The sequence below is a fragment of the Hippocampus comes genome, unplaced genomic scaffold, assembly GCF_001891065.2.
Source record: "Hippocampus comes isolate QL1 unplaced genomic scaffold, H_comes_QL1_v1.1 scaffold59, whole genome shotgun sequence".
In the NCBI taxonomy this organism is placed as follows: Eukaryota; Metazoa; Chordata; class Actinopteri; order Syngnathiformes; family Syngnathidae; genus Hippocampus; species Hippocampus comes.
The window spans coordinates 2572137-2593055 of NW_017805406.1; the positions used below are offsets into that span (position 1 = coordinate 2572137).

Below are 20919 nucleotides of genomic sequence, written 5' to 3' on the forward strand. Positions count from 1 at the left end.
TCATCATCGGGGGGGGTGGGGGGGGGATCGTGCGTCGTCAGGTTTGCGCCTTAAACGAGGTACATCCAGATAAGATATTGGTATTTAATTTCTTTGTATTCAATGACTAAAACCCATTACGAGCAACAACAACAACAACAAAAAAAACGAAGTCGTTTTTCAGTGTTTTTGACCATTTTGTGCTCAGGAGCCCCGGATGTTTGACCCACTAACATAATTCTCTGTATCCGTGACGTCAATCGCAGGGGAGGAGCTCGGTGTTCAAAACACAGCCTGCTCAGTCCCTGGGCTTTTTTTTATGCTTCCTGTCTTGTTTTTGCGCTTGTTTTCTTGCAGCTGCCTCGTTTATTCGTGCTCCTTTACGCGTTTTTATTTCCTTTCTTAAACGAACCGATTATCAAACATAGAATGTGGCTACTCACCGCGAATTACGCACGATATTTACTACTTCAGAGCAACGCCTTTATTTGCAGCGTCCCGCCTCGGTTTGCTTATTAATTTTTTTTTGACCATGGACTAATTCTAAAAAGACGTATAAATGCACCCGCCATCGAGGAGCTATCGTGCATTTCAACTACGAGAGGTAAGAATATTGTAATGTGCAGAAAAGTCGCGGTATGAATGCGTTGTGTCCGTGCCTGCCTGCAGCAACTGCACAGCAGCTGCAGCTCGTCGTCCCGCCTGGATTCTTTCCCGTCTACTGCCTTCTCACACTGTGCATACGACAATCTGCACGTAGCTTTGCTTCTGTCTAGGCAGCATTGTTTGTTCACCGTCTGCCCGCGACCTCTCAAAATGTTTTGCGCAGAATTTCCTGCAGCAACCACGGCGTTTGACTTCCTTATATATTTGAAAACACTTAACACATTCGACGAGGTTTTTGCGTTCCACTTTTGTTTTGGGGAACCACAAATCATTACAAGGCACATTAATATTGGTATTTACAGTAGATATCCAAGTTTCTGTTGTTATTGGGTCGCATTCCTCGGAGTTTGTTAGCTTTTTTTTCATGTATTGAATGTTTATGAGCGTTTTGGAGAGAAATTTTCGGGTTGAATTGTTATTTTTCATCAATGCATTTCAATGGGTGTCAATTACATGCCAGTTTTGATTCTTGGTGGGCCGGCCTAGTCCCAATCCACCGCGAACAGCTTGGTTTGTCTGTACAGTCAACAAACAAGTTGTTCAAATAGATTAGGTCATCATCGGACTGGTGATTGGCTGTCATTTTTAAAATCCTGATTGTGTAAATCCTAGTTTTGGGATCATGGTAGAAAATTAATAATTACATTTAATATTGGTATCAAAACACTTCTCGGCCATAGATATAAAACAATCAAATCCAAATAAGTAAACCAAGGACCCCTATGTGCCTTAAATGTGGTTCCTAGTGAAGGCTCTATTGACGCTGAAGTAACACTGCTTTAAATGAGCCAGCTTGCTTTACATAATTTGGGAGTGTCACCAAAACCCCCCAAAAATGACTTTTGCTGAATTCACGCTTAAACAAATGTTTTGTTTTGTTCTCCCCACCAGGTGCGTGGGCCTCGCCTGCATCGTGGCCCGGGCGCTGCTGGCCATGAAGGGTCCGGGCGTCGCAGAGAACCGCCGGCTGCTCGGCCTGCTGGAGGCGGCGCTGATACGGGAGGCGCGCCTCTGGAAGGCCCCAGTCTTCAAGGGCGGATGCGTCCAGGTGCGTTTGGCATTCATGGACCTGCTCGGGTAGATGGCGGCGTATAACACGCAACGTAAACCAGAAGTTAACAGTCTTTCAAACCTTTTGTCTCCTTAGGGTGCTGACATGTCGTCGTCCCAACACCAAGACATGATCGTGTGGCTGGGGGGCATGAACAGACGCTTCCACTTCTGTCCAGAGACCTTTGCATTGGGCGTGTGCGTCCTCAACCGGATGCTCTCCACCGTCAAAGTACGTGAATTCTATTTTTAAAAAAATAAATCAAATACTGGCTCACGGTTTTAAGGTACGAATTCCTGTGTCCATTCTGCTTTTAGGCGCAGCCAAAATACTTAAAATGTATCGCTTTTACCTCCCTGGTCCTCGCTGCCAAAATCAACGAGGAAGATGAGGTAATGAGGCACTTCAAAAGAAAGACACACGCACACGTTGGCGCTACTTGCAAACAACACTTTTATTTGTTGTTGGCCCCGCGTTGGAAAACAGGTCAAAGGTTCGGTCAGCGACTTGGTTGCACAGAGCGGCTGCAGCTTTTCGACGGCGGAGATCGTTCGGATGGAGCGCATCATTCTGGACAAGCTGCACTGGGACTTGTACACCTCCACGCCCGTCGACTTCATTCACATTGTAAGATCGTCGTTAGCCATAGTTTTTGGGCTTTTTTTTTTTTTTTTTTGGTTGAGACTATTTTTCTTTCCGGCAAAGATTTCTCACACGCATCTTGTAACATCAGGCGGTGATTTGTCTAATCTCCCGCCGTGCTTCCTCCAGAGCCGTTAATCTCGTCAACCTACATTTCGTCCATAAGAATCAACAGCAGATGGGAAGTTCTTAAAGCCACAATCTCGCCAGAACAAAATGACACTTTTCCCATCTTGGATTAAAATAATGCCCCTTTCCCACTGTATGGTGCCTCCTTTGCTCTGCTCTATTGATTTTTTTCTCGACAGCAAAAGAGGAACTACCACTGCTTGTTGGTCAAGTATAGTACAGCTAGAAGTGGCAAAAATAAATACACAAGCTAACGTTAGATTACCCTGTTGTTGCTGTACTATACTCCGAAATTTTTTTTTTTTTTTTTTTTAAGTCAATGGAAAATTGTTGTATCTACTCCAGAGTTGTTGAAATGGAAAAAACAAGCAAAGCAAAACAGCAACGTACAGTGGAAAAGTGGCATGATATTGTTGAGGGCCTCTCCCAACACTTTGCTTTAAGTATTACAAAGACTTCAATATAAAGAGACGCAATATAATAACAATTGAAAAAATAATAATACAAAATAAAGATATTTTTTTAAATATATATATATACTGTTCAAATAAATATTTTTAAATAAATACTCTCGACTCAGACCGAACAATATATTTCCCGAAATTTCTTTCAGCGCCAATAAAATCGATGGATAATTCATCACAGACGGCTCACTATGACAACAGTGGGATGCTGTTGTTACCTCTGGGCCATCTTGAGAAGGCAGAATTCAAACAAAAAGAAAGCGTTTCACTCCCTTTGAATCATCCACTAAAATTTCCACTTGAGAGCACAAAGTGAACATGGCTTATAACAACGCAGCTCCTTGAGAGATGAACGCCTTGTACCTTAACCATCGGTGGAACCAATAAATGTCCAGAATGTATGAATGTCCGCTTCGGTGAATGTATTTTCATACCTTTTCGGCCTGATTCAGACTGGGTGTGGCGCCTACGGCCAGAGCACAGAAAAGCACTGCACATACAATACAATACAAACGAGCGCATCAATGAGTGAAGGTATGATGAGGTGGTGGGTGATTCGTCGTCCAACCTGATGGCACCGACGATGTTTCGGGAGAGGTCCGGGATGATTACGAGGACAACAATGACATCATGCGCTTTCGTGTTGGTCTCATCTCCCGTCGCAGTTCCACGCCCTGCTGGTCTCCGGCCACCCGCACCTCATTCCGTCCATGGGGCGTCAGAAGAGGCCTACGGGCTTCCAGGTGGCGCTGTGGACCAGGCAGGTGCAGCACTGTATGGCCTGCCACCAGCTTTGGCAGTTCAAGGGCTCCACGTTGGCCTTGGCCATCATCACCTTGGAGCTGGAGGCGCTCACGCCCGACTGGTTCTCTGTCTTTACGGACCTGCTGAAGAAAGCGCAAGTAAGGAGAAAAAAAAACTGCGAGTTCATCTGAACTGTTTCCGCCAAGCAAGAAGACACTTCTGTTCAGTTTGACACCGAGTCCTCAAGTGGGATCCACCTTATACATTGTGGTGCAAATCTGACATCATGCTCGCTGTAGCAGCTTTCAGGCGTGCACAGCGAAAATACAAACCAGACCAGTGTGAACATTGACAAACCAAACTGAAGTGTGCTTACTTGGTGGAAACATTTTCCCAGAATGACTTCACATAACTTATGAATGAAGCGACAATGGTTTACCTGCAACGGCGATTTCCATCCCTTGATGATATTTATCTTTCTGCTTACGAGAGTCTATCACTGAAGCTACTTCCAACGGAGATGGCACATGCTGGGTGAAATGATGCATTCAAGAACAAAAAAGTGCTTTGTGTTGCCAGTCGTCACCATGTCACCGTCACTCGTGCAGCCAATTAGTTTGCTCAAGACATTCATTTTGAATTCTGCTGACTTCCCATCAAGGTGGACAGCGTCGAGTTCATCCACTGCAAGGAAACGGCGGACGAGCATCTCCGCAGCCTCGAGTTCTCCCTGCCCGCCAACGCAGTCTACATTTTTGACAGCACCAACATCTACGAGGGGGAGGTGGACAAAGTCCGCCCGCCCTCGCGCCGCCTCCGACGTAGGATCAGGAAGGTGCGATCCGCGGACCAGCTTCGGGACTCGGATGAGTACTACGACGGTTTAAGGCGTTTGTACGATGAAGAAATGAGCTCGAAAGCGGAGGGGGGCAGCGGTGGGGCGTCGCCGTTCAATTCTCCGCAGGAGAGCGCCTCGCCCTGCCCACCTCTGCACCCCCCGCAATTAAGTCACAGCACATTTGGGCCAAGCATACTGTAAATGCATTTCGTTTTTAAGTTTTGCCGCATTTTGTACAAGTTGCAGATGTAGGTGCGATCACCTTCTACTTTTGAAATCAAGTTTTAAATGTTGACTCCACATTGCATTGGGTTACTGTTTTGAAGTCCTTGTGAAATTATATGTGATGCAACAAGCAGCTGGTTGACTGAAGAGCGGTCCATTTCAGTTCTCATTTACTATTTTTTTATTTTTTCACCCGAGATGATGTTTGCTGCGAAAGGATTTTGCTTTGTGTGAAGGATAAACCCGAGGTGGTCATGTGTTTGAGTTGAGGAATGTTTTTTTTAAATGCTTTTGGGAGTTTAAATCCTGATTTTGTTTGTTCATGAGGCGCTCTGGTTTAACCACGGCCAGAGTCACAGTCGCACTTTTCAAGACTTTTAAATTAAAGAAACGTTTTTATTTAATCACATTTATTTTACCAATATCAACTATTTCTTGAAAAAAAAGCTTTACTTTTAAGACTTAACGATACGATTGATTTTTATTAATTATTCCACTAGTGTTGATTTTCTTAAGCACCACGGCAAAATCATGTGTTTCATCAACCGCGACACTAATCAAGCCGTCGTTAAAGCTTCTATTTTGAGATCGACGTGTCCCATTTGATTTTGCTCACGCTCTTAAGCTCTGACATAATGTTACTTCCACACAAAAAGAATGTGTTGTACCTAAGTCTCACAATTTACTGATCTGGTCCTTTGTGAATATGAAGTGGTTACTGTCCTCAGAGTGGAGCCAAACTAGTGACCAGTGTTCTTCCTCACCTCCCCAGGCAGCTATACTCCGTTATCTTTGTTTTGTCTGTACCACACAAAGTTTCAACCTCAAGAGTCAAACATGTTTTGGTGTTTTTAGTTCTCAAAAATCACGCGGTCGGTCCAAAATGCACTGTGAACACCACTCGGTTATGTGGAGGGAGCAGATTGTACTGCTGGATGAGGTCCAGCGAGCCGCGGTTGGCGCTGCGCACACAGAATAATAATGGCAGTGTTGGCAGCGAGGGCCTCCACAAAGGTTGCTGCTCACTATTGTGTTGTCCTCTCCGAGCTACCCACTGTATTCCCTAAGAAAAAAAAAAAATGGACACCTTTCTCTTCATAAAATATTTGTCACTCTCTAGGGTTGAGTATATTAACACCCCCAAGGCACAAAATGAGAGAATTTAGTTTTCAGTCAACAGAACAAATCTAACAGCCAACACAGGTACATGGTCTAATAAATGGGTGTACTAATTCGTTAGCTATGTGCAAACACTGATTCTGAAAAATGCTAAGTTATATGAACTGTAGAAGATTTTGTGGGGGAGAACTGACTGGAAAAGCCATTTCTTTTAAGCATAGAACATGATTAAAAATATGTTCTAATTATTTTATTATGACTTCAAGATGGCGTCGCAGGAGTGGCTGCCTTTACAGCACTTCTTCTACTTTCTTCCTTTCATAACTTTGCTGCTGTAAATTGGGGATTCCTCCATTGTGAGACGAATAAAGGTTTTCTTATTCTTACTGTTCTTAATGTTCAGTTTTTGAAACTTTAATTTAACAAACGGGTTTATTGTGATTAAGAACTTTTTTTTAATATCTTGGTAAATGTACTTCAGGCCCTATTTTCTTTATTCATCTTATATGAATTGCAATAAAATATGTTGTTGGAAGTTTGGTAAATCTTTTGCCTTTCAACACAAATCCCTATTTAATGCAGTGTGTACATATTTCAAATTATCTCAGTTTCTTAAGGCGGGCACTTTGTACTGCCACCGTCTGGTGAGTGTACATAAAAGTTATTTCTTCAAATGAGGAAGTTTAGGAGTTGGGGGGATGGGGGGGGTTGTTTACAGCCAGCTGCAGGTGCTGTTAACACATACAGTGTACACAACGGAACACAGTCAACGAACCATAATCTTCTCCTGTCAGACACTTCCTCTGCAGACAGTGGGTAGGACTCCACCCACCCTGCCCCGCCCCCGTGCCCCCACCTCTGGCAAACACACACAGAGCTCAAGTCAGCACGGTTGGGCGGGGGCGGAGATGAAGAATACTGTGCTAACGAAGACAGGCAACATTGTGGGACAGCGTGTGCGGAAAGGCGGGGAAGTTTAATGTTTGCATTTATTTCCAACAACAGTAAACACAGCTGCTCTCGTTCTTAGGCAAGCTGAGGCTTTGAGGTTTTCCTGAATGTGTGTGTGCGTGTGTGTGTCTCTACTGCCTTCCTCTATTGTTTACAATAATGTTTCTGTTATATTGCTCATGGACTTGTTACAATATAATACTCCCAAGACCTTTTTGCATAGTAGGTTGAGTAAGCTTTCACAATATTCACATACACTGAACTAATATGAAAATAACGATAATAATTATTAGAATAAGCACACCTCTCTACATTGTTAAAGACCTACCACTGCAGTACCAAACAGCCTGAAGCTGTTCACGAGTTGATTTGAATCTCTGGTGTGTTGATTAAAAGAAAACAAAAAAAAAACAAAGAAATCACAAAATATTCATATAAAGTGTCCAAAAATAATAATAATAACAAAGAGGGGGAAATCCTGAATAAATGATGGCCATTGTTGTCAAAGTGAACACTCTCACCATGCGTCACCACGGCTTCATCATCATCGGTCCATGTGCACAATGTCAAGATGGAATGTCAGAACACAAATAAACATGGTATTGGCGTCGTCGTTGCTGTTGTGATGGAGGACAAATCCGTGGTCATGTGTGGGGAGGGGAAAACGGCGGCCATAAATTAACTGGAAAAAACAAAACAAAACAAAACATAAATGTGATGAAATAAAAACAAACATCATGGGGGGAGGGGGGCAACAAAATGGTGATGTGTGTGTTAGTGAGAAGGAAAAAAAATCAATGATGAAATCATTCAACGGATGGGTGACAAAATTGAAGCTCACTAGAGGGAGCCACATGCTACCACATACACGGGCGGTTGAGGCGTCAGCAGAGAACTGCTCGAGATTAGACACTGATCTAAAGCCAGATGAGCCCGAGTCTTTATGTAAAGCTCACCATCCCTTTAAATTACAGTCATTGTGAAGTCTACACGTTTGTCAGCAAACGCGATGCACTGTCTATTCTGTAAACGTGGCCAAAACATCACCAGCTAACAGAAAAACTCGACTGAACAGCCTTTCCAAAGATTGCAAGTCATCATGATGTGTGCTTTTGTTTTTGACGTCTGGATGACGGATGTGCCGTCTGTCCCATGAAGATGACTGTCGGACTGCGATGAACAGTTATGGCTAGCAGCAAGGTCACAAACCAACGACGAGGGCCTCAGTGGAAACACGACTATGACTACGACAAACAAGAAAATCCTGTTTGGTTTGTATGTGGACACATGATAAGCGGCGCATCACGCATCGTCAAAGGCACTTTCACACCGTGCGCAAAGTTTGTTTGAGTGGAGCGGGCGTGTCTCTGAATTATGAAGTGTGAGGAAGGAAAAAAGGGAGAGGACAGGAAGTGTCCAGCGGAGGTCACAGCGGTGATAGCTTCCCTTCGCATATGCCCGGAGGCTTTCTACGGAAATTCTAATGTCTGCTCAACTCATACAGGGCATTCAACTGAAGGCTAACACGGTGAGCCCAAATGTCAATGATGTCCTTCTACCGTAGGATGAGATGATGACGGATAAGAAAGGAAGGAAGAAAAGCACGAGTGTTGCGAAGAGAGGGAGGAGCGCATGCTTACTTTTTCTTATCCTTGTCTTTCTTGAGAGGCTGGGATAGGGAGAGTGTCTCGGCGGCGACCTTCTTCCTGTTGAAGGCGTTCATCTCCTCCTCCAGGTCCCGCCGCTTCTCCTCCACTTTCCTCTTCTCCTCCTGGTGCATGCGCTTCAGCTGCTCAAACTTGTCGTGAAGCTGCGGGAGACAATTAGTAAATTGACACGGTGCGGACATAATGATTGGCACTTGTCATTTCACTGACAGGAAGAAAAGCATTTCCCTTCATCGCTAAAAACATTTGTAAGGTCACTGTTGGGTCACAATCTGTGTTCGATGTTGTGCACCTCGTATTGTTCTTCCACACACTGACCTCTCTCTCTTTCTCTTTCAGCTCTGCTTCCGTCTCCTTGACTTTGTTGACAAACATTTGTCGCATTTCTTCCTCTTTACGCTGCAGGTCTCCCAAGAACTCTTTCCTCTTGGCTTCGTAAGTCTCCTGAAGACTGCAAAGAGGACGCGGCGGAATTAATTCGAGACGGCCTGAGGGGATTTGGAGGTTGGTGTGATGCCCTCTTCCTTCTGTCAGTACCTGAAGGGCTGGCTGTCTGGATCGGTGTCTTTAAAGCCCATCTCTTCCAGCTTGCAGCGTCGGTAGAGCTCGTAGTGGCGGGCGTGCGTCTGCTCCCTCAAATCCTCCATGTTGACTCGAATGAGCATCTCCCGCAGCTTGACGAAGTCGCAGTGGCTCTCGTTCTCCACTTGAAGAAAAAGACATGAGAAACTACATTTTATCATGGGCCTTTTATTACTGGACCACGCTTCCTCAAATGGTGGCTGTCCCTTTGGTAGATGTTCATCAATTAGTTGCCGCATGCCTCATCCACTTAAATCAAAACCCCTCCCTCAAACACAGACATTTTCCCCCCTCAGGAAAAAAAAAACCTTCAATTCTCTCAGTTCACAGACGTTATTTTTCTCAAAAGACAAAGAGTTAATTAACTACTGAGCCCGTTTCAACTTTATTACAAAGCAATACAGCACTCGCTCACCCCACAACATTGTGGGGGTCCGCATTTACGGGGCTCACAGTTTTTGCCGCTTCACCCCAATTCTCCATAACAGCATTTTATATCTTGTTTTAAACTCCATTTTCTCTTGACATGTAGTGTAAATGTATGAATAACAGCATTTCGTATAATTCCAAAAATTTCTTTAAAGTAATAAAGGCCTCCCTCTTTATAAGTAAATTAATAGCCCAGGCTAATATTTTAGTAAATACACTCCCCGTGTCTGCAAATCAGCACCACAGCGCAACAAATGTGAAATAACACCGTGGTTTTATTGCTGGGCCTTTGCTCCCGCCAAGCATTTTCCATCGCATTCCAATAGCCCATCTGTCACACTGTGGCCCTCCCCTTCCTCTCTGTCTCAGTCCCAAAACAAAAAAAAAAAACATCCCCGATAGGAATGCGAAGAGAACATCCTCAAAAAAAAAAAAAAAAAAAAAAAAAAAAAAAAAAGCCATTACACACTGCTGAGGAAACTGCAGTTCGGATTTTTTTACATTTAAGGGGGAAATGAAAACGGCTGTCAATTTTGTGACGGAAGCTCAGGTTTGTGAGAATGAAATCTTGAGGGAGCCCGAAGTTGAAATCCCCCCCAATCCACTCAATTATAAAAAACATATCCAGCCATGCCTACTATTTATTCAATTTCAACATAAAACAAATGCCACAGAGTTCTGAAGAGGTTTTAAACAAAAATATTTTCATAGTGGTTCAAATGTTTTCAAATTTTAAAACTGTGTGCCTTACAAAGGGTTAGACTGTTCCTTTCTGGCTGGAAGAAAATGTAATGGACCATAATGAACCAATTGTTTTCCATCTTATTTTAAGCACAACCGGATTAAGTTTAATTGGCAGGATGGTGAAAGGATGACTTTGTCCTCACAAACGATGTGTTCATGCGGCAAACAAGTTCAAAAACCAGACAGGATGGGCTCTGCGGCGGATTCACTTGGGCTACCGAGCGCTCTTCATTTATATCATTCTATTTGTGCTGACCACAGGCTTGCACGCACACACAAACTGCAAATAGAAGCGTGCAATAGACTGCTCATGTAGTTCAGTTTCACAGACGACAAAAAAAAAAAAAATAGGTTGTCGGCCAAGGAACCAAATGGCAGCTAAAAGCTTAATAGTTTCCACGTTTGCATACAACACACAAAAGTCCGGCTGGACAAATAGCTGAGAAAACATCTGGACCTCAGAGATAACATTCTTCAAGGAAAGCACACACATACACACTGACAGAAACCCAAAGCCTGTTCTCCAGTCGACAGTCCTCCTCCTGTCCTTCCTTCCCTCTGGGAAAATTTCTCATGGCTTCTTGCAGAGGTTAGCATAACGCATCTACATGACATTTGCCTTGCACGCATTGTTTCCGCTCACACAGAGCCTCCTTTTCACATGAACATGCTGCGTATGAAACATGTTTTATGATGGCAGAGTGACCCGTTTGCTCGTGACATTAAAAAAAAAAAAAAAAAAAAAAAAAAAAAAACAGATTAAATTAATGCCTTTTTGCAGACTAGTTTTCATTTACAGTGGCAAGCTTGTAAAATCGTAATATTTTCGAGAGAAAAAAAGGCATGCAAATTTTGGAAATTTAACTGTGAAGCGCTTTTACACGTCGTGTTTTTTGCTGCTCAATGTAGAAACTGGCGAGATATAAGATAAATAAAATTGAAGGGGGGTGGGGGGGATATCATTTTTAAAGTTGACCAAATCAGTTTTCACATTTGATTTTAGATTTGACTGCTTCCTCCCACTTAACTGCGGTGCAAGGGACGAGGGCAAAAGAATCATGGCATCTGCACAAAATGTCCAAGCTGCTCATCCGCTGATGAGTGTTGAGCCCGTCACTCGGCATCAAGTCAAAGTCACAGCTGTAGGCGTCGCGCAAAAATATCCTTCAGATGATAATGTCCTCTGCTAATAATATCACCTTTACACCAGAAGTGCTCTCGTTTCCACTGCAGGTGCACTTTCCATGCAATTGGACTTCTACAGTCCTATGTCGAAGTTTGAACACCCGTGCCGTGCTATATTTTCGAGACATCTACACTGCCATCCAGGGGGATTCAATACAAGCACTGTTTGAACACAAAATCCTCCTTGACAAAGATAAAGCCGAGTTTTGACTGACGCTGACAAGGAACTATAAATGTACCATGTTTATTGTGGTTGGAGTGTGCCGTGGTTTGGAATGACGCTACCATCTCTTGACAGCGAGAAATAATTTGTACAGCGTACTTCCATAATTATCACATTTTTCATTTAATTGCCAGGGTAGTCATGACGACCGGGAAACCCAAAATTGATAGCAGCAGGGAGTAGTCGGGACTGATACTAAGTGCACGTCTCAGTGAAGGCAGACCAAAAGGAAAATGCTGACTTTATTGGTTTTGGTGCTATAAAATACAGTCGTGGGCTTTCAAGTTTTCTTGATTCAGGCTGTAAACTTGAAACCTTAAAGCTTCGGGATCGGAGCTGGAATACAGGGAGTGTAAAAGGGGCCACTGACTCCCTCAATGTCGTGTTTCGCCGAGAAACACAACCTCCTCGCGCCCACAAACAAACACGCTACGACGACACTGCCGTTGCGTGCACTCACCTTGCACGACACCCCAGGGGTACTGTCTGGCCCTCACCGTCTTGTTCCCAACTTTAACTTCTTCCACGCTTCCCACCACGGCAAAGGGCAGATGAGCCTGCAGACACAACACCGGTTGCGGCGTCACTGACGTCATGCCGAAGCCTTCTCTCACATGTAAGCTACTTCAGTGTCTTGTGCAGCAACACAGTTTTGGTGGGGGGTGGGGGGGGGGACAATATAGAGGCTGTTGAACTAGGGCAGGCATCTCTCATTCAGCCCACATGAGAAAGACGCACAAGCATGTGGTTATGTGTGCCGCACCGCACTTCTGTTGTTCATTTAACATGCGGCTCAGTGGGGGCCCGAGGGCCCTATTTTGGTGTTCTGATTCAACACACACACACTTTCTCAAAGCTACGCTTCGTCGGGGTAGTCGTGCCCAACACGCAACCCCAAAAATTAGGTGGCGAGTTGACGCCCGCTGGCTGCCTGGTTTTGGTTTAGCGGAATAAGATGGCAGTGATGTCACTGGCTGCGAATAGATGGGGAAAGTAGGCGAGGATGAGCCAGATGTCAAACCAAACGCAGCTTTATTTATCCAAGAGGGAATTTTTTTCCCCAAAATGTTTTTACACTAAAACGTCAAGATTTTAAAAGGCGGGCAATGAAAAAAAAAAAAAAGATTTTCACTGCTAAATGACAATGTGGGAATACGCTGGAGTGTTCACAACCACTTACGTTCATGGAGGAGTTGATCTCGCTGACGGCTTCGTCGTCTGTTGGGAATTGATATATCTGGACGCCGTTGCTCACCAGCTCGCTCATAATCTTGATTTTGAATTTGTGGAGTTCGCTCTTGGAGATCGTATCAGCTTTGGCAATGATGGGAATGATGCTGACCTGGGGGGAGGGAGGGACGATTAGAAGTGTGACTGACGGCAGTGCGGCACAGAAATGAGAAAAAGTCTGACGTGCATTCTCACATCTGATGATTATCGTGTCTGACAAGATGTTTGCACGAATCGACCCTCAGTGCAAAGGCAAATTACTTAAAGTGAATTACAAAGAAGATAAATGTGCTTGCCCTATTCACAGGGCCACAAACAAATGTGCAGCGAAGCGCAGTCAACAAGCTCAGACATCACCACACGCACGAAAACAAACCCCGACTGTAAAAACAAACTTCATCTCCAATGTACATCACAAGCTCCTCAAATCTCCCCGCTGGGAGGACGCTAAAGATTCCCACCAAGCCGCACATCAATGCTTCTTGGGAGTCACATTACAAGCGCTGCAAACTTCCCCAGATCATTCATTTAGAGCAGGGCATCGTGTTTAAACCCTTAATAAACTTAATTTATTGCAATACATTGACAGTTTGGGAAAAAAAAATGTGTGTGTATTATAAAAATATAATTATATATTATACAATTAAAAAATTATATATATATATATATTTCCCCCCCCGGGGGTTGTAGCCCGCTTTTTTCACAGTGTCGCTTTTACCGCACATTTCCCCAAGTTGCAAAAGTGGTATCAAAGAGTGGCAGTGACAGTATCAGATGCCATAAAAGGCAATTATAGCAGCATATTATTTGCTTTGTTCACCATTTATATTTGACATGCGGTGTTTAATTTATTAAATTTAATAATTTGACCATTTCGAAGAAATGTTGAATACCAGGAAGCATGTGCAGTCATCATTTTGTTCGTATAATTCTACAAATAGCAATCAAATGGAAAAACTGAGTAAGATATTTGGTATTATAGCCTGCGTTGAAAGGGGGTGATTTCCCTGCCGTTCTTTGTTGGGTCGCATTACATAAAAACTTCAACACCAATTTGAGGGGCGTGACAGAGGCGGGGAGCGCCATCCCACGCTGGGTTTCATATAAAAGGCACGGGTGGATAAATGCTGTATCTATCGTCGAGTGTAAGCAGAGATTCTGGATTCCGCGTAGGCAGCCGCACACTGAAGACTTCTGGGGTCACCCAAAATAAACGGGCATATTTGGTTCAACCAAAAACACGAAACCGGCTGTCAATTCATCCTAAAGCATACCAAAACTGAAGGCACTGGGGGGGCAATCTTAAAGGTTAGTGGAGGAATGAATCTGGGTGCTGAGACAGTTCCCTAGAAAAGACTCCCTCTGTCATTTAAGAACAAAAATAGGCTCATTGAAAAAGAAAAAAAAGATTATCTGTGTTCCTGCCTCCAAGCAGCACACTCGGCTCAGGATGCAAGGGAAGAGTGTGCATGTGTGTGTGCGTGCGAGGGAGGTGCAATTTTTATACTCCGCTAATGAGGGGAAAAAAAACAACCATTGTCTTGCTTTGACAGCAAATTGTACAGACCACGAGGGAAAAGCTGTTTCTGGTCCACTTTCCCTGTTCTACTCGTCACAGCAGTTCCTGTCTTGACAGGAGATCCGTGTCTGCTTTGCTTCGACATTCAAGCACATCATCGCGACAGAGCAAACATACGACAATGAAACCTCGAAATTAAAATGGGTGTTTTATTTTTGGTGTTGACTGGCGAGCTGCTATTTGACACGTGTGTGGCAGGCAGCGAAGAATGTTGTTGTGAGGCAAATCTACGACACAATTTGGTTCCGAATCAGGAACTAATCCAAAGACGACCAGCATTCCAGGATGAATTTCATTTAATCTTGTGGTCAACGGAACCTCCAGCGTAACGGTAATGTTGGATCGGTAACGGCGACGACGGCTAACAATGGCTCGTGCTGATCGAGGGCCATCGGAAAATGTTTCTTTGGAATCATAGGTCAACATATGCTTATCGTAAACACTGTGACGAATGGGTCCTTTATTTTGGGAGAAAACGTCAGGCATGTAGAAGTATCACAGCCCCGCCAAGTTCACTCAACACCGACTCGCATTCACATGAAACAAAACAATATTTATCTTTCGCATTGTGGGGAGAATAGTCAAACGGAGATGCTGAGGTCAAGGGGGGGGATTCTCTGTGGTACCGAAAGAGGCACTGTTAATTCCCTCTTCACTAGAATGTTGACTCAAGGAAAACACGACATCCGTCGTGGGAGGTTAAGCAACATCAACAGATAAAAATACATACTCGCGGTTTGTCATTTCCAGGCAGCGCAAAGATGGGCGACATTTATGACACGCTAAACTGAACGAAAGAAATGCCTGAGCATTTTTTGCCTCGCTCACAAAAGGACGCACGAAAAGTCCCTTCGAAGCAAAATTTGGCTGCGGGATCTAGTCATTGTTTTAAATAGCAGCAGAAGACATTTGGCAGGGGGAAAAGAATGCAGCCATGCGTTGCTAGCCGAAGTACGCCAGCAGGTTTTGGTCACAAGCTGACCATCTGCTTTCTTCTGAATTTATTAGCGCCGCATCTCCAGACGCACAGGGGATAAATCTACCACTTTACAATGCGTAAATCAACGTTAGATTATATATGTGCGCGCTTAAGTAACCATTCTGCGCCGGATATCGGTTTCCAGCAGTGAACTTTCGGGTGCGTGGAAATACATGAAAACGTTCCTTGAGTTATGCAGGAGGGTTTTTATTTTTTTTTCCCCCCCTCTCCCTTGCATTTTTCCATGCTGCATTCTCTGCGGCTGTGGTGGTCAAGAGACAGATGGATTTATATTCATCATTGTAATAAAAGTAACATGTTGGCTTCAAGAAGGACACCAATAGGTCGCCTGCGTACTAAATTCACAAAATAATATGATGCAGCAATTGAACAAATGTCTTTGGGGCAGTTTATAACTTCCTCTGAGCTTTTACTTGTTTTCAGAATTGGCGGGCTGGCTCCGATGCGCAACCCCCCCACCCCCACCCTCCACCCACGTCCTCCATAATGGAGGCGGAAGCCTGCAGTTTGACTTGTATTCCTATAAAACTGCGAGGACGAAAACAAAACCCTGGCAAAGAGCTCAAGGGGATGAAATGCACACCGCTCTGAGTGAAAGGGCATCGGGATTTTGCTACAATGATACTGTGACTTGCTAACAATGGGCCTACAGTGACTAAGACTGGTTTCGCGAAGTTACCTTGCTGTCTAGTTTCTTCATCGTCACCAGGTCCAGGGACTTAAGCGAGTGTCCCGTCGGGGCGATGAAGTAGAGGCAGATGTGGATCCTGGTGTCGTGGTAGTTGAACAGCGAGCGCTTAATCTTCAGCTCTTCCTGCAGGTAGTTTTCAAACTGAGTGTCGATGTAGTCCACGATGGGCTTGTAACTGTGCCGGAAGGACAAACACAAAAAGGTTTCATGTCTTTCGGTTCGAGCAGACGCACGTGTCCGCTTCGATGTGCAGTTCTTTGCCAAGATCTCAGCTTGAGGCCGCACAGCTGAGCATTGGATGAGACTTGTGTTGTGTTCTTTTACCCTCTGAGCTTTCGCTCGCAGGGCCAGAGGGGGACTTGACAGCCACACCAGTGACCGCAGTCTGTATAATTAGGTGCGTTTACTCGATCTCATGAAGTCACAAGAGACGAAGCAAAAATCTGCCTCAAGACAACGGAACAGCGTGACATTGCACAAGCTGGAATTTGATCAACATTTTCAGTAGAAATGTGCCTTATCACAAGATACAGTGTGGGCGCTACTTTTGCTTTTTCTTTGGCTTGTGTGGGGTTTTTTTTCCACAGAAGGACAGTGGTGTGGAGAAAAATGTCAGGCAAGGTGAAAGGGGACGTTTTTTGAAGACTCACCTTTGAGACACGCGACCACTAAAATTCCTATTTCCATGTTCAAATATGATGGGGACAGTTTGAACTCGAAACATTTTGTTTTTCCTGGCAAATACCATATATGACTCAATTATCTCCAAACGCCATCTTCACCGCTATCCCTTCACACGCATCTTCAATCTTCTTTTGTGGAATGTGCCGGCGCTGACCTTTGAACGTGCTTTTGCCGCGCGCTGCGGGGTCTGGCCTTCAGTGGGCCACTTGAACGTGGCCTACAGAGGTGGCTGCTCTCAAAGGGCGTGAGAATGCCGCTTGCTGGTCGCGATCCAACTCTGAGCAGAGGGCTCGGTCCCTCGACGAAATGTAAAGACTTCCTCCCCCGCCGCTTTCTTTGTATTATTTTCAGTCCCGATGGGGGAAGAAAAATGCGCGGGAGCGTGCACTGATTTGATGTCTGCTTTTTACATCTCAACGCGGAACAACACGAAGCTATCGTGGCAACCACTCAAGAAAAATAGTTGCTGAAAGAATTCAAATATGTCGATGGCGATCATTTTTCGATCCAAATATGCTGCCGGATTTGCCTTTACTCTTTACTGAAGGTAGAATGGCAGAATAATGTTTTAAAATACTTAAATTCTTTTGAAGAACGAATAAGTTGTTTGGTTAAACGCCAAATGGGACCGCTTTTAGAGCGTTCCAAATTTAGAGGTTCATTTAATCTTAAAACGTAACATTTAATTACTTGGAAAAAAAAATGTATGTTTAAATGTTTCACATTGTTCCTTCATCCTCACCTGTCGTCTTTGTTGATCTGGTCGCCGAAGCCGACGGTGTCCACAATGGTGAGTTTGAGGTGGACGTTGCTCTCCTGCAGGTCGTACGTCCGCGGACGCAGGTAGACACCGTTCTGGTAGTGGCTGGCCTCCTCATTCTCAAACATGGTGTTGAAGAGCGTGTTCATTAGCGTCGACTTGCCGATGCCCGTCTCCCCTGGGGACGGTCGGAAGTCATGTAAGGTAATACTGGGCAACACGGAGTGCGTGGGGCGTTCAATAGCCCGCAGTGGATCAATACGTCTGGTTTGAAACGCAGCTTTTAGTATCACAAAGACGACTCAGACGTGGTCTTCAGCGTTGTGCAAAATACTCAACGGCTAACGCACTGTTGATGTTGCAACTGACCAAAGAAATTTGACCATGCAGCATATTGTGTGAACGCTGAGAGCCAGGCAGTCACCCGAATGGTATTGTGAAACAAAAATGCAAACAGTTTAAAATGCTTGTGATCGCGTCACCGTTGCTCAGAAAGCACATGACCTTGCATAGTAAAACAAAAGGAACTATGTTTCGAAAATACTGGACTGGAAATGCTAGAAAAGATTGCCAGATTCATCTCAGGGTTTTTGAATTTTTTGGGGATTCAACTAGGGCTGAATGAGTTTGAAAAATGTAATTGTAATCTCCCCCTCCCACCATCAATATTGTGATTCTTTTTTCAAGGTCCTCTTCACATGTACGGAAGGTGGGGGGAGGCTGGAATGCATTAGTGGCATTTCAATTCATCTTAATGGGGGAAAATGGATTTGATAGACAAATAAATTCATTTACAAGCTTGGTCGCGTCATGAATTCAACACGATAACCAGGGTACAAGTTTATTTCCTTACCTACACAGAGGATGTTAAAGCAAAAACCCTGCGTGACCGATTTGCTGACCAGTTGGTCGGGGAGGCTGTCGAATCCAACATGGCCGCCCAGATTGAGGCTGCGTTTCTCTTCATTCTGCGGCACACACATAAAACGGAGAACATAAAACAGGGAAGAAAAAATATTTGTGAAGACTCTTTAATACAGCTCTTATATACCATCGCAGACTGTGATGTATGCATGAGACTAAACACATCAACATCATCACAGAGACAGCTAATAAGTGAGCACAAAAAAATCGTGTCAGAGCAGCAGATAAGAACCTTGAGATGAAAGAGCCTACAGGGTAAGCGCTGCTCATCCGGCCGGGGCCACCAAAACGGCCGCATTCTTGAACGCTGATGTCACAGCCAACGGCAGCAGCCTGAGAGCAGAGCTTGGCTAGACGTGACCGCATTGGCAACCTTCGCATGCATGACGGCGCCTCATATTAAATCAGAAACCTGGAACGCCGAGTCATGTACTTCGGTACATGGCCATAGGTTTTGGAAGCGCAACAGACGAAAGGTTTATGAGAGGAAGCATGGACTGGACTGAACAGTCAAAGGTCATCCATCGCTGAGGAAACAACAGTGCCCGGGGGCAATGTGTGGCTTAGGACAACAGGAAATGGCTGCAGGGAGGGGCCGCAGGTGGCTTCCGGCGAATTAGTGCCTAAACTACAAGACAATGATGGTGATAGCCTCGATCACCAGTGGTTGTCTAGAGGTGGGGGGCGGGGACCAGATAAAAGATGATAAGGAAAGGATATCAGGTTTCATGCAATATTGAAAGCCAGGTATTGCTTTTGGCCTTGCCCCTTATAGACAAAATACATTTCTCTGCGGTGTCACTTTTTGTCCAAGCACAACCACATCTCAATAGCTGGGGTTGTCTTTGTCCTATTTTATTGGTACCATTCATTTCAACAAGCACTCAATACAAAATCTCCCATTTGCCCAAAAAACACTACTACAGAGCTTTTGTTCGCTTTGATCAGACAACACTCGATTCAAAATCTCCCATTTGCCAAAAAAAAAACCACTACTACAGAGCTTTTGTTCGCTTTGATCAGACACTTTGTAAAGATAATAAACTGCCTATGTTTGTGGTAGCTTAAATAATTATTTCAGGCATTAAGCCAAAGTAAAAGAGTGTAAGTGGCATGACTAATGTCCAGACAGCATTCGGGCTTGAATAAACGCGTGAGGATGACCAAACGTGAAAAAAAGCAGAAGCAGAAGGAAGAACCAAGAGGTATTACCATGGGTGGCCATATAAGCTCCACCCCACCCCCCACACATCTCACACACACATTTAGCAAATTCTAATGTTGCCTGGGTGATTTGCTTTAACTTGTCAGGGAACGTTGCATGAACTGAGGGTTGCTGGGGATTCTTCCATTCAGATACACACATTCTGCCATGGTTGAAAATCAGGAAGAAGCTTTCACTGTTCAGATGACAATACCAAACTAGTCAACCCAACTCCCGTGTTGTGGAGTGCCTTACCAGAGGACAGTAGCTCAAAGTGTTAAGAACTTGATTTAAAACATATTCCATGTGCGGGGTCTCTTAACAATTTAAAAATCAGTTCAGATGTTCAACAAATGCCTCTTTACATCTATTACATAACTAGTAATTATTTTCCAAGGCTTATTCCAGAGCGGGCTGATGTGGCTGCTTAGCAAGGTGGAAAATGAGGCCCGACTGGACCGCAACAGGAGCAGCATGAAGTGTCGAGAACAGATGTCGGATCAGGGAGGGCTTCTGGAGACCCGTCGGACATAATTCATACGTGTGAGGGGAGGACGGCAACTGATAACCTCGATGATCAAAGCGCATGCACGTCTTCAGATGAGAGTGGTGAATGTTTTAAGTGCTAACAGCGGGCACTTCGGGCGTTCTTACAGTAGGTAGCGTATGAGGGATGACACAAAAATATTCATCTCTGTTCAACGACTCAAGCGTCCTCCCTTCCTGTTCCGCAATTCTCACGCGTTGCCCTCGCCCCGCCCCCTCGCTCATCTGCGGCCCACAGGAAAGACAAAATAAATGAGTGAGGGGGGATTGTTTAACCAGACATGTTTATCTTGGTGAGACTTAGCAGACACTATCGCGGAACTGAAACAGATAAAAACACAAATCATGAGCAATGAATCACTCCCTGCTCACCTAAAGAATGCATTTAAAGTAAAAATAATAATAATAATACAATAATAATAATAGTGTGAATCTATAGAACAGTCAACTAAGCAGAAAATAACGCCTGGCTGGATGCACGACAATGTGGTTTTCCAGTGATTTACTGACGCTTAAGGGACAGGATTGACTGGCTGCGGAAGACGAGATTGCACAGTTCAGAAGCCAAAACAGCATGTGGAAAAGATTGAAAGTGAAAATATGCAAGTGCAATGCAGCCTTCCACTTGTCCTCAGTGATGAACAGAAAAAAAAAAAAAAACAA

General features: G+C 44.4%; 2 protein-coding genes across 3 annotated transcripts in view; one reads left to right on the plus strand and one right to left on the minus strand.

Moving 5' to 3' along the window:
- The first annotated feature begins 238 nt into the window (after nucleotides 1–238).
- ccni2 (cyclin I family, member 2) lies at nucleotides 239–2776 on the plus strand. Its single transcript, XM_019873312.1, has 5 exons — nucleotides 239–583; nucleotides 1537–1693; nucleotides 1793–1927; nucleotides 2014–2088; nucleotides 2183–2776. Exons 2-5 carry the CDS (start codon nucleotides 1580–1582, stop codon nucleotides 2474–2476), a joined length of 618 nt encoding a protein of 205 aa, XP_019728871.1. The 5' UTR covers nucleotides 239–583; nucleotides 1537–1579; the 3' UTR covers nucleotides 2477–2776.
- An 873-nt stretch (nucleotides 2777–3649) lies between these two features.
- Nucleotides 3650–20919, minus strand: part of septin8a (septin 8a) — a 20250-nt gene continuing 2980 nt past the window's right edge. Inside the window, exons 2-10 of one of the 2 annotated variants that reach the window (XM_019873310.1) lie at nucleotides 18436–18550; nucleotides 17565–17760; nucleotides 16127–16313; nucleotides 12819–12980; nucleotides 12099–12195; nucleotides 9013–9181; nucleotides 8794–8926; nucleotides 8449–8618; nucleotides 3650–3815 (exon numbers count right to left, since the gene is read on the minus strand). In XM_019873310.1, the coding sequence (XP_019728869.1) occupies nucleotides 3650–3815; nucleotides 8449–8618; nucleotides 8794–8926; nucleotides 9013–9181; nucleotides 12099–12195; nucleotides 12819–12980; nucleotides 16127–16313; nucleotides 17565–17760; nucleotides 18436–18550 (1395 nt within the window). Of the gene's footprint in view, nucleotides 3816–6817; nucleotides 7491–8448; nucleotides 8619–8793; nucleotides 8927–9012; nucleotides 9182–12098; nucleotides 12196–12818; nucleotides 12981–16126; nucleotides 16314–17564; nucleotides 17761–18435; nucleotides 18551–20919 lie in introns of those variants that run through there. The other variant, XM_019873311.1, reaches the window with a different exon arrangement.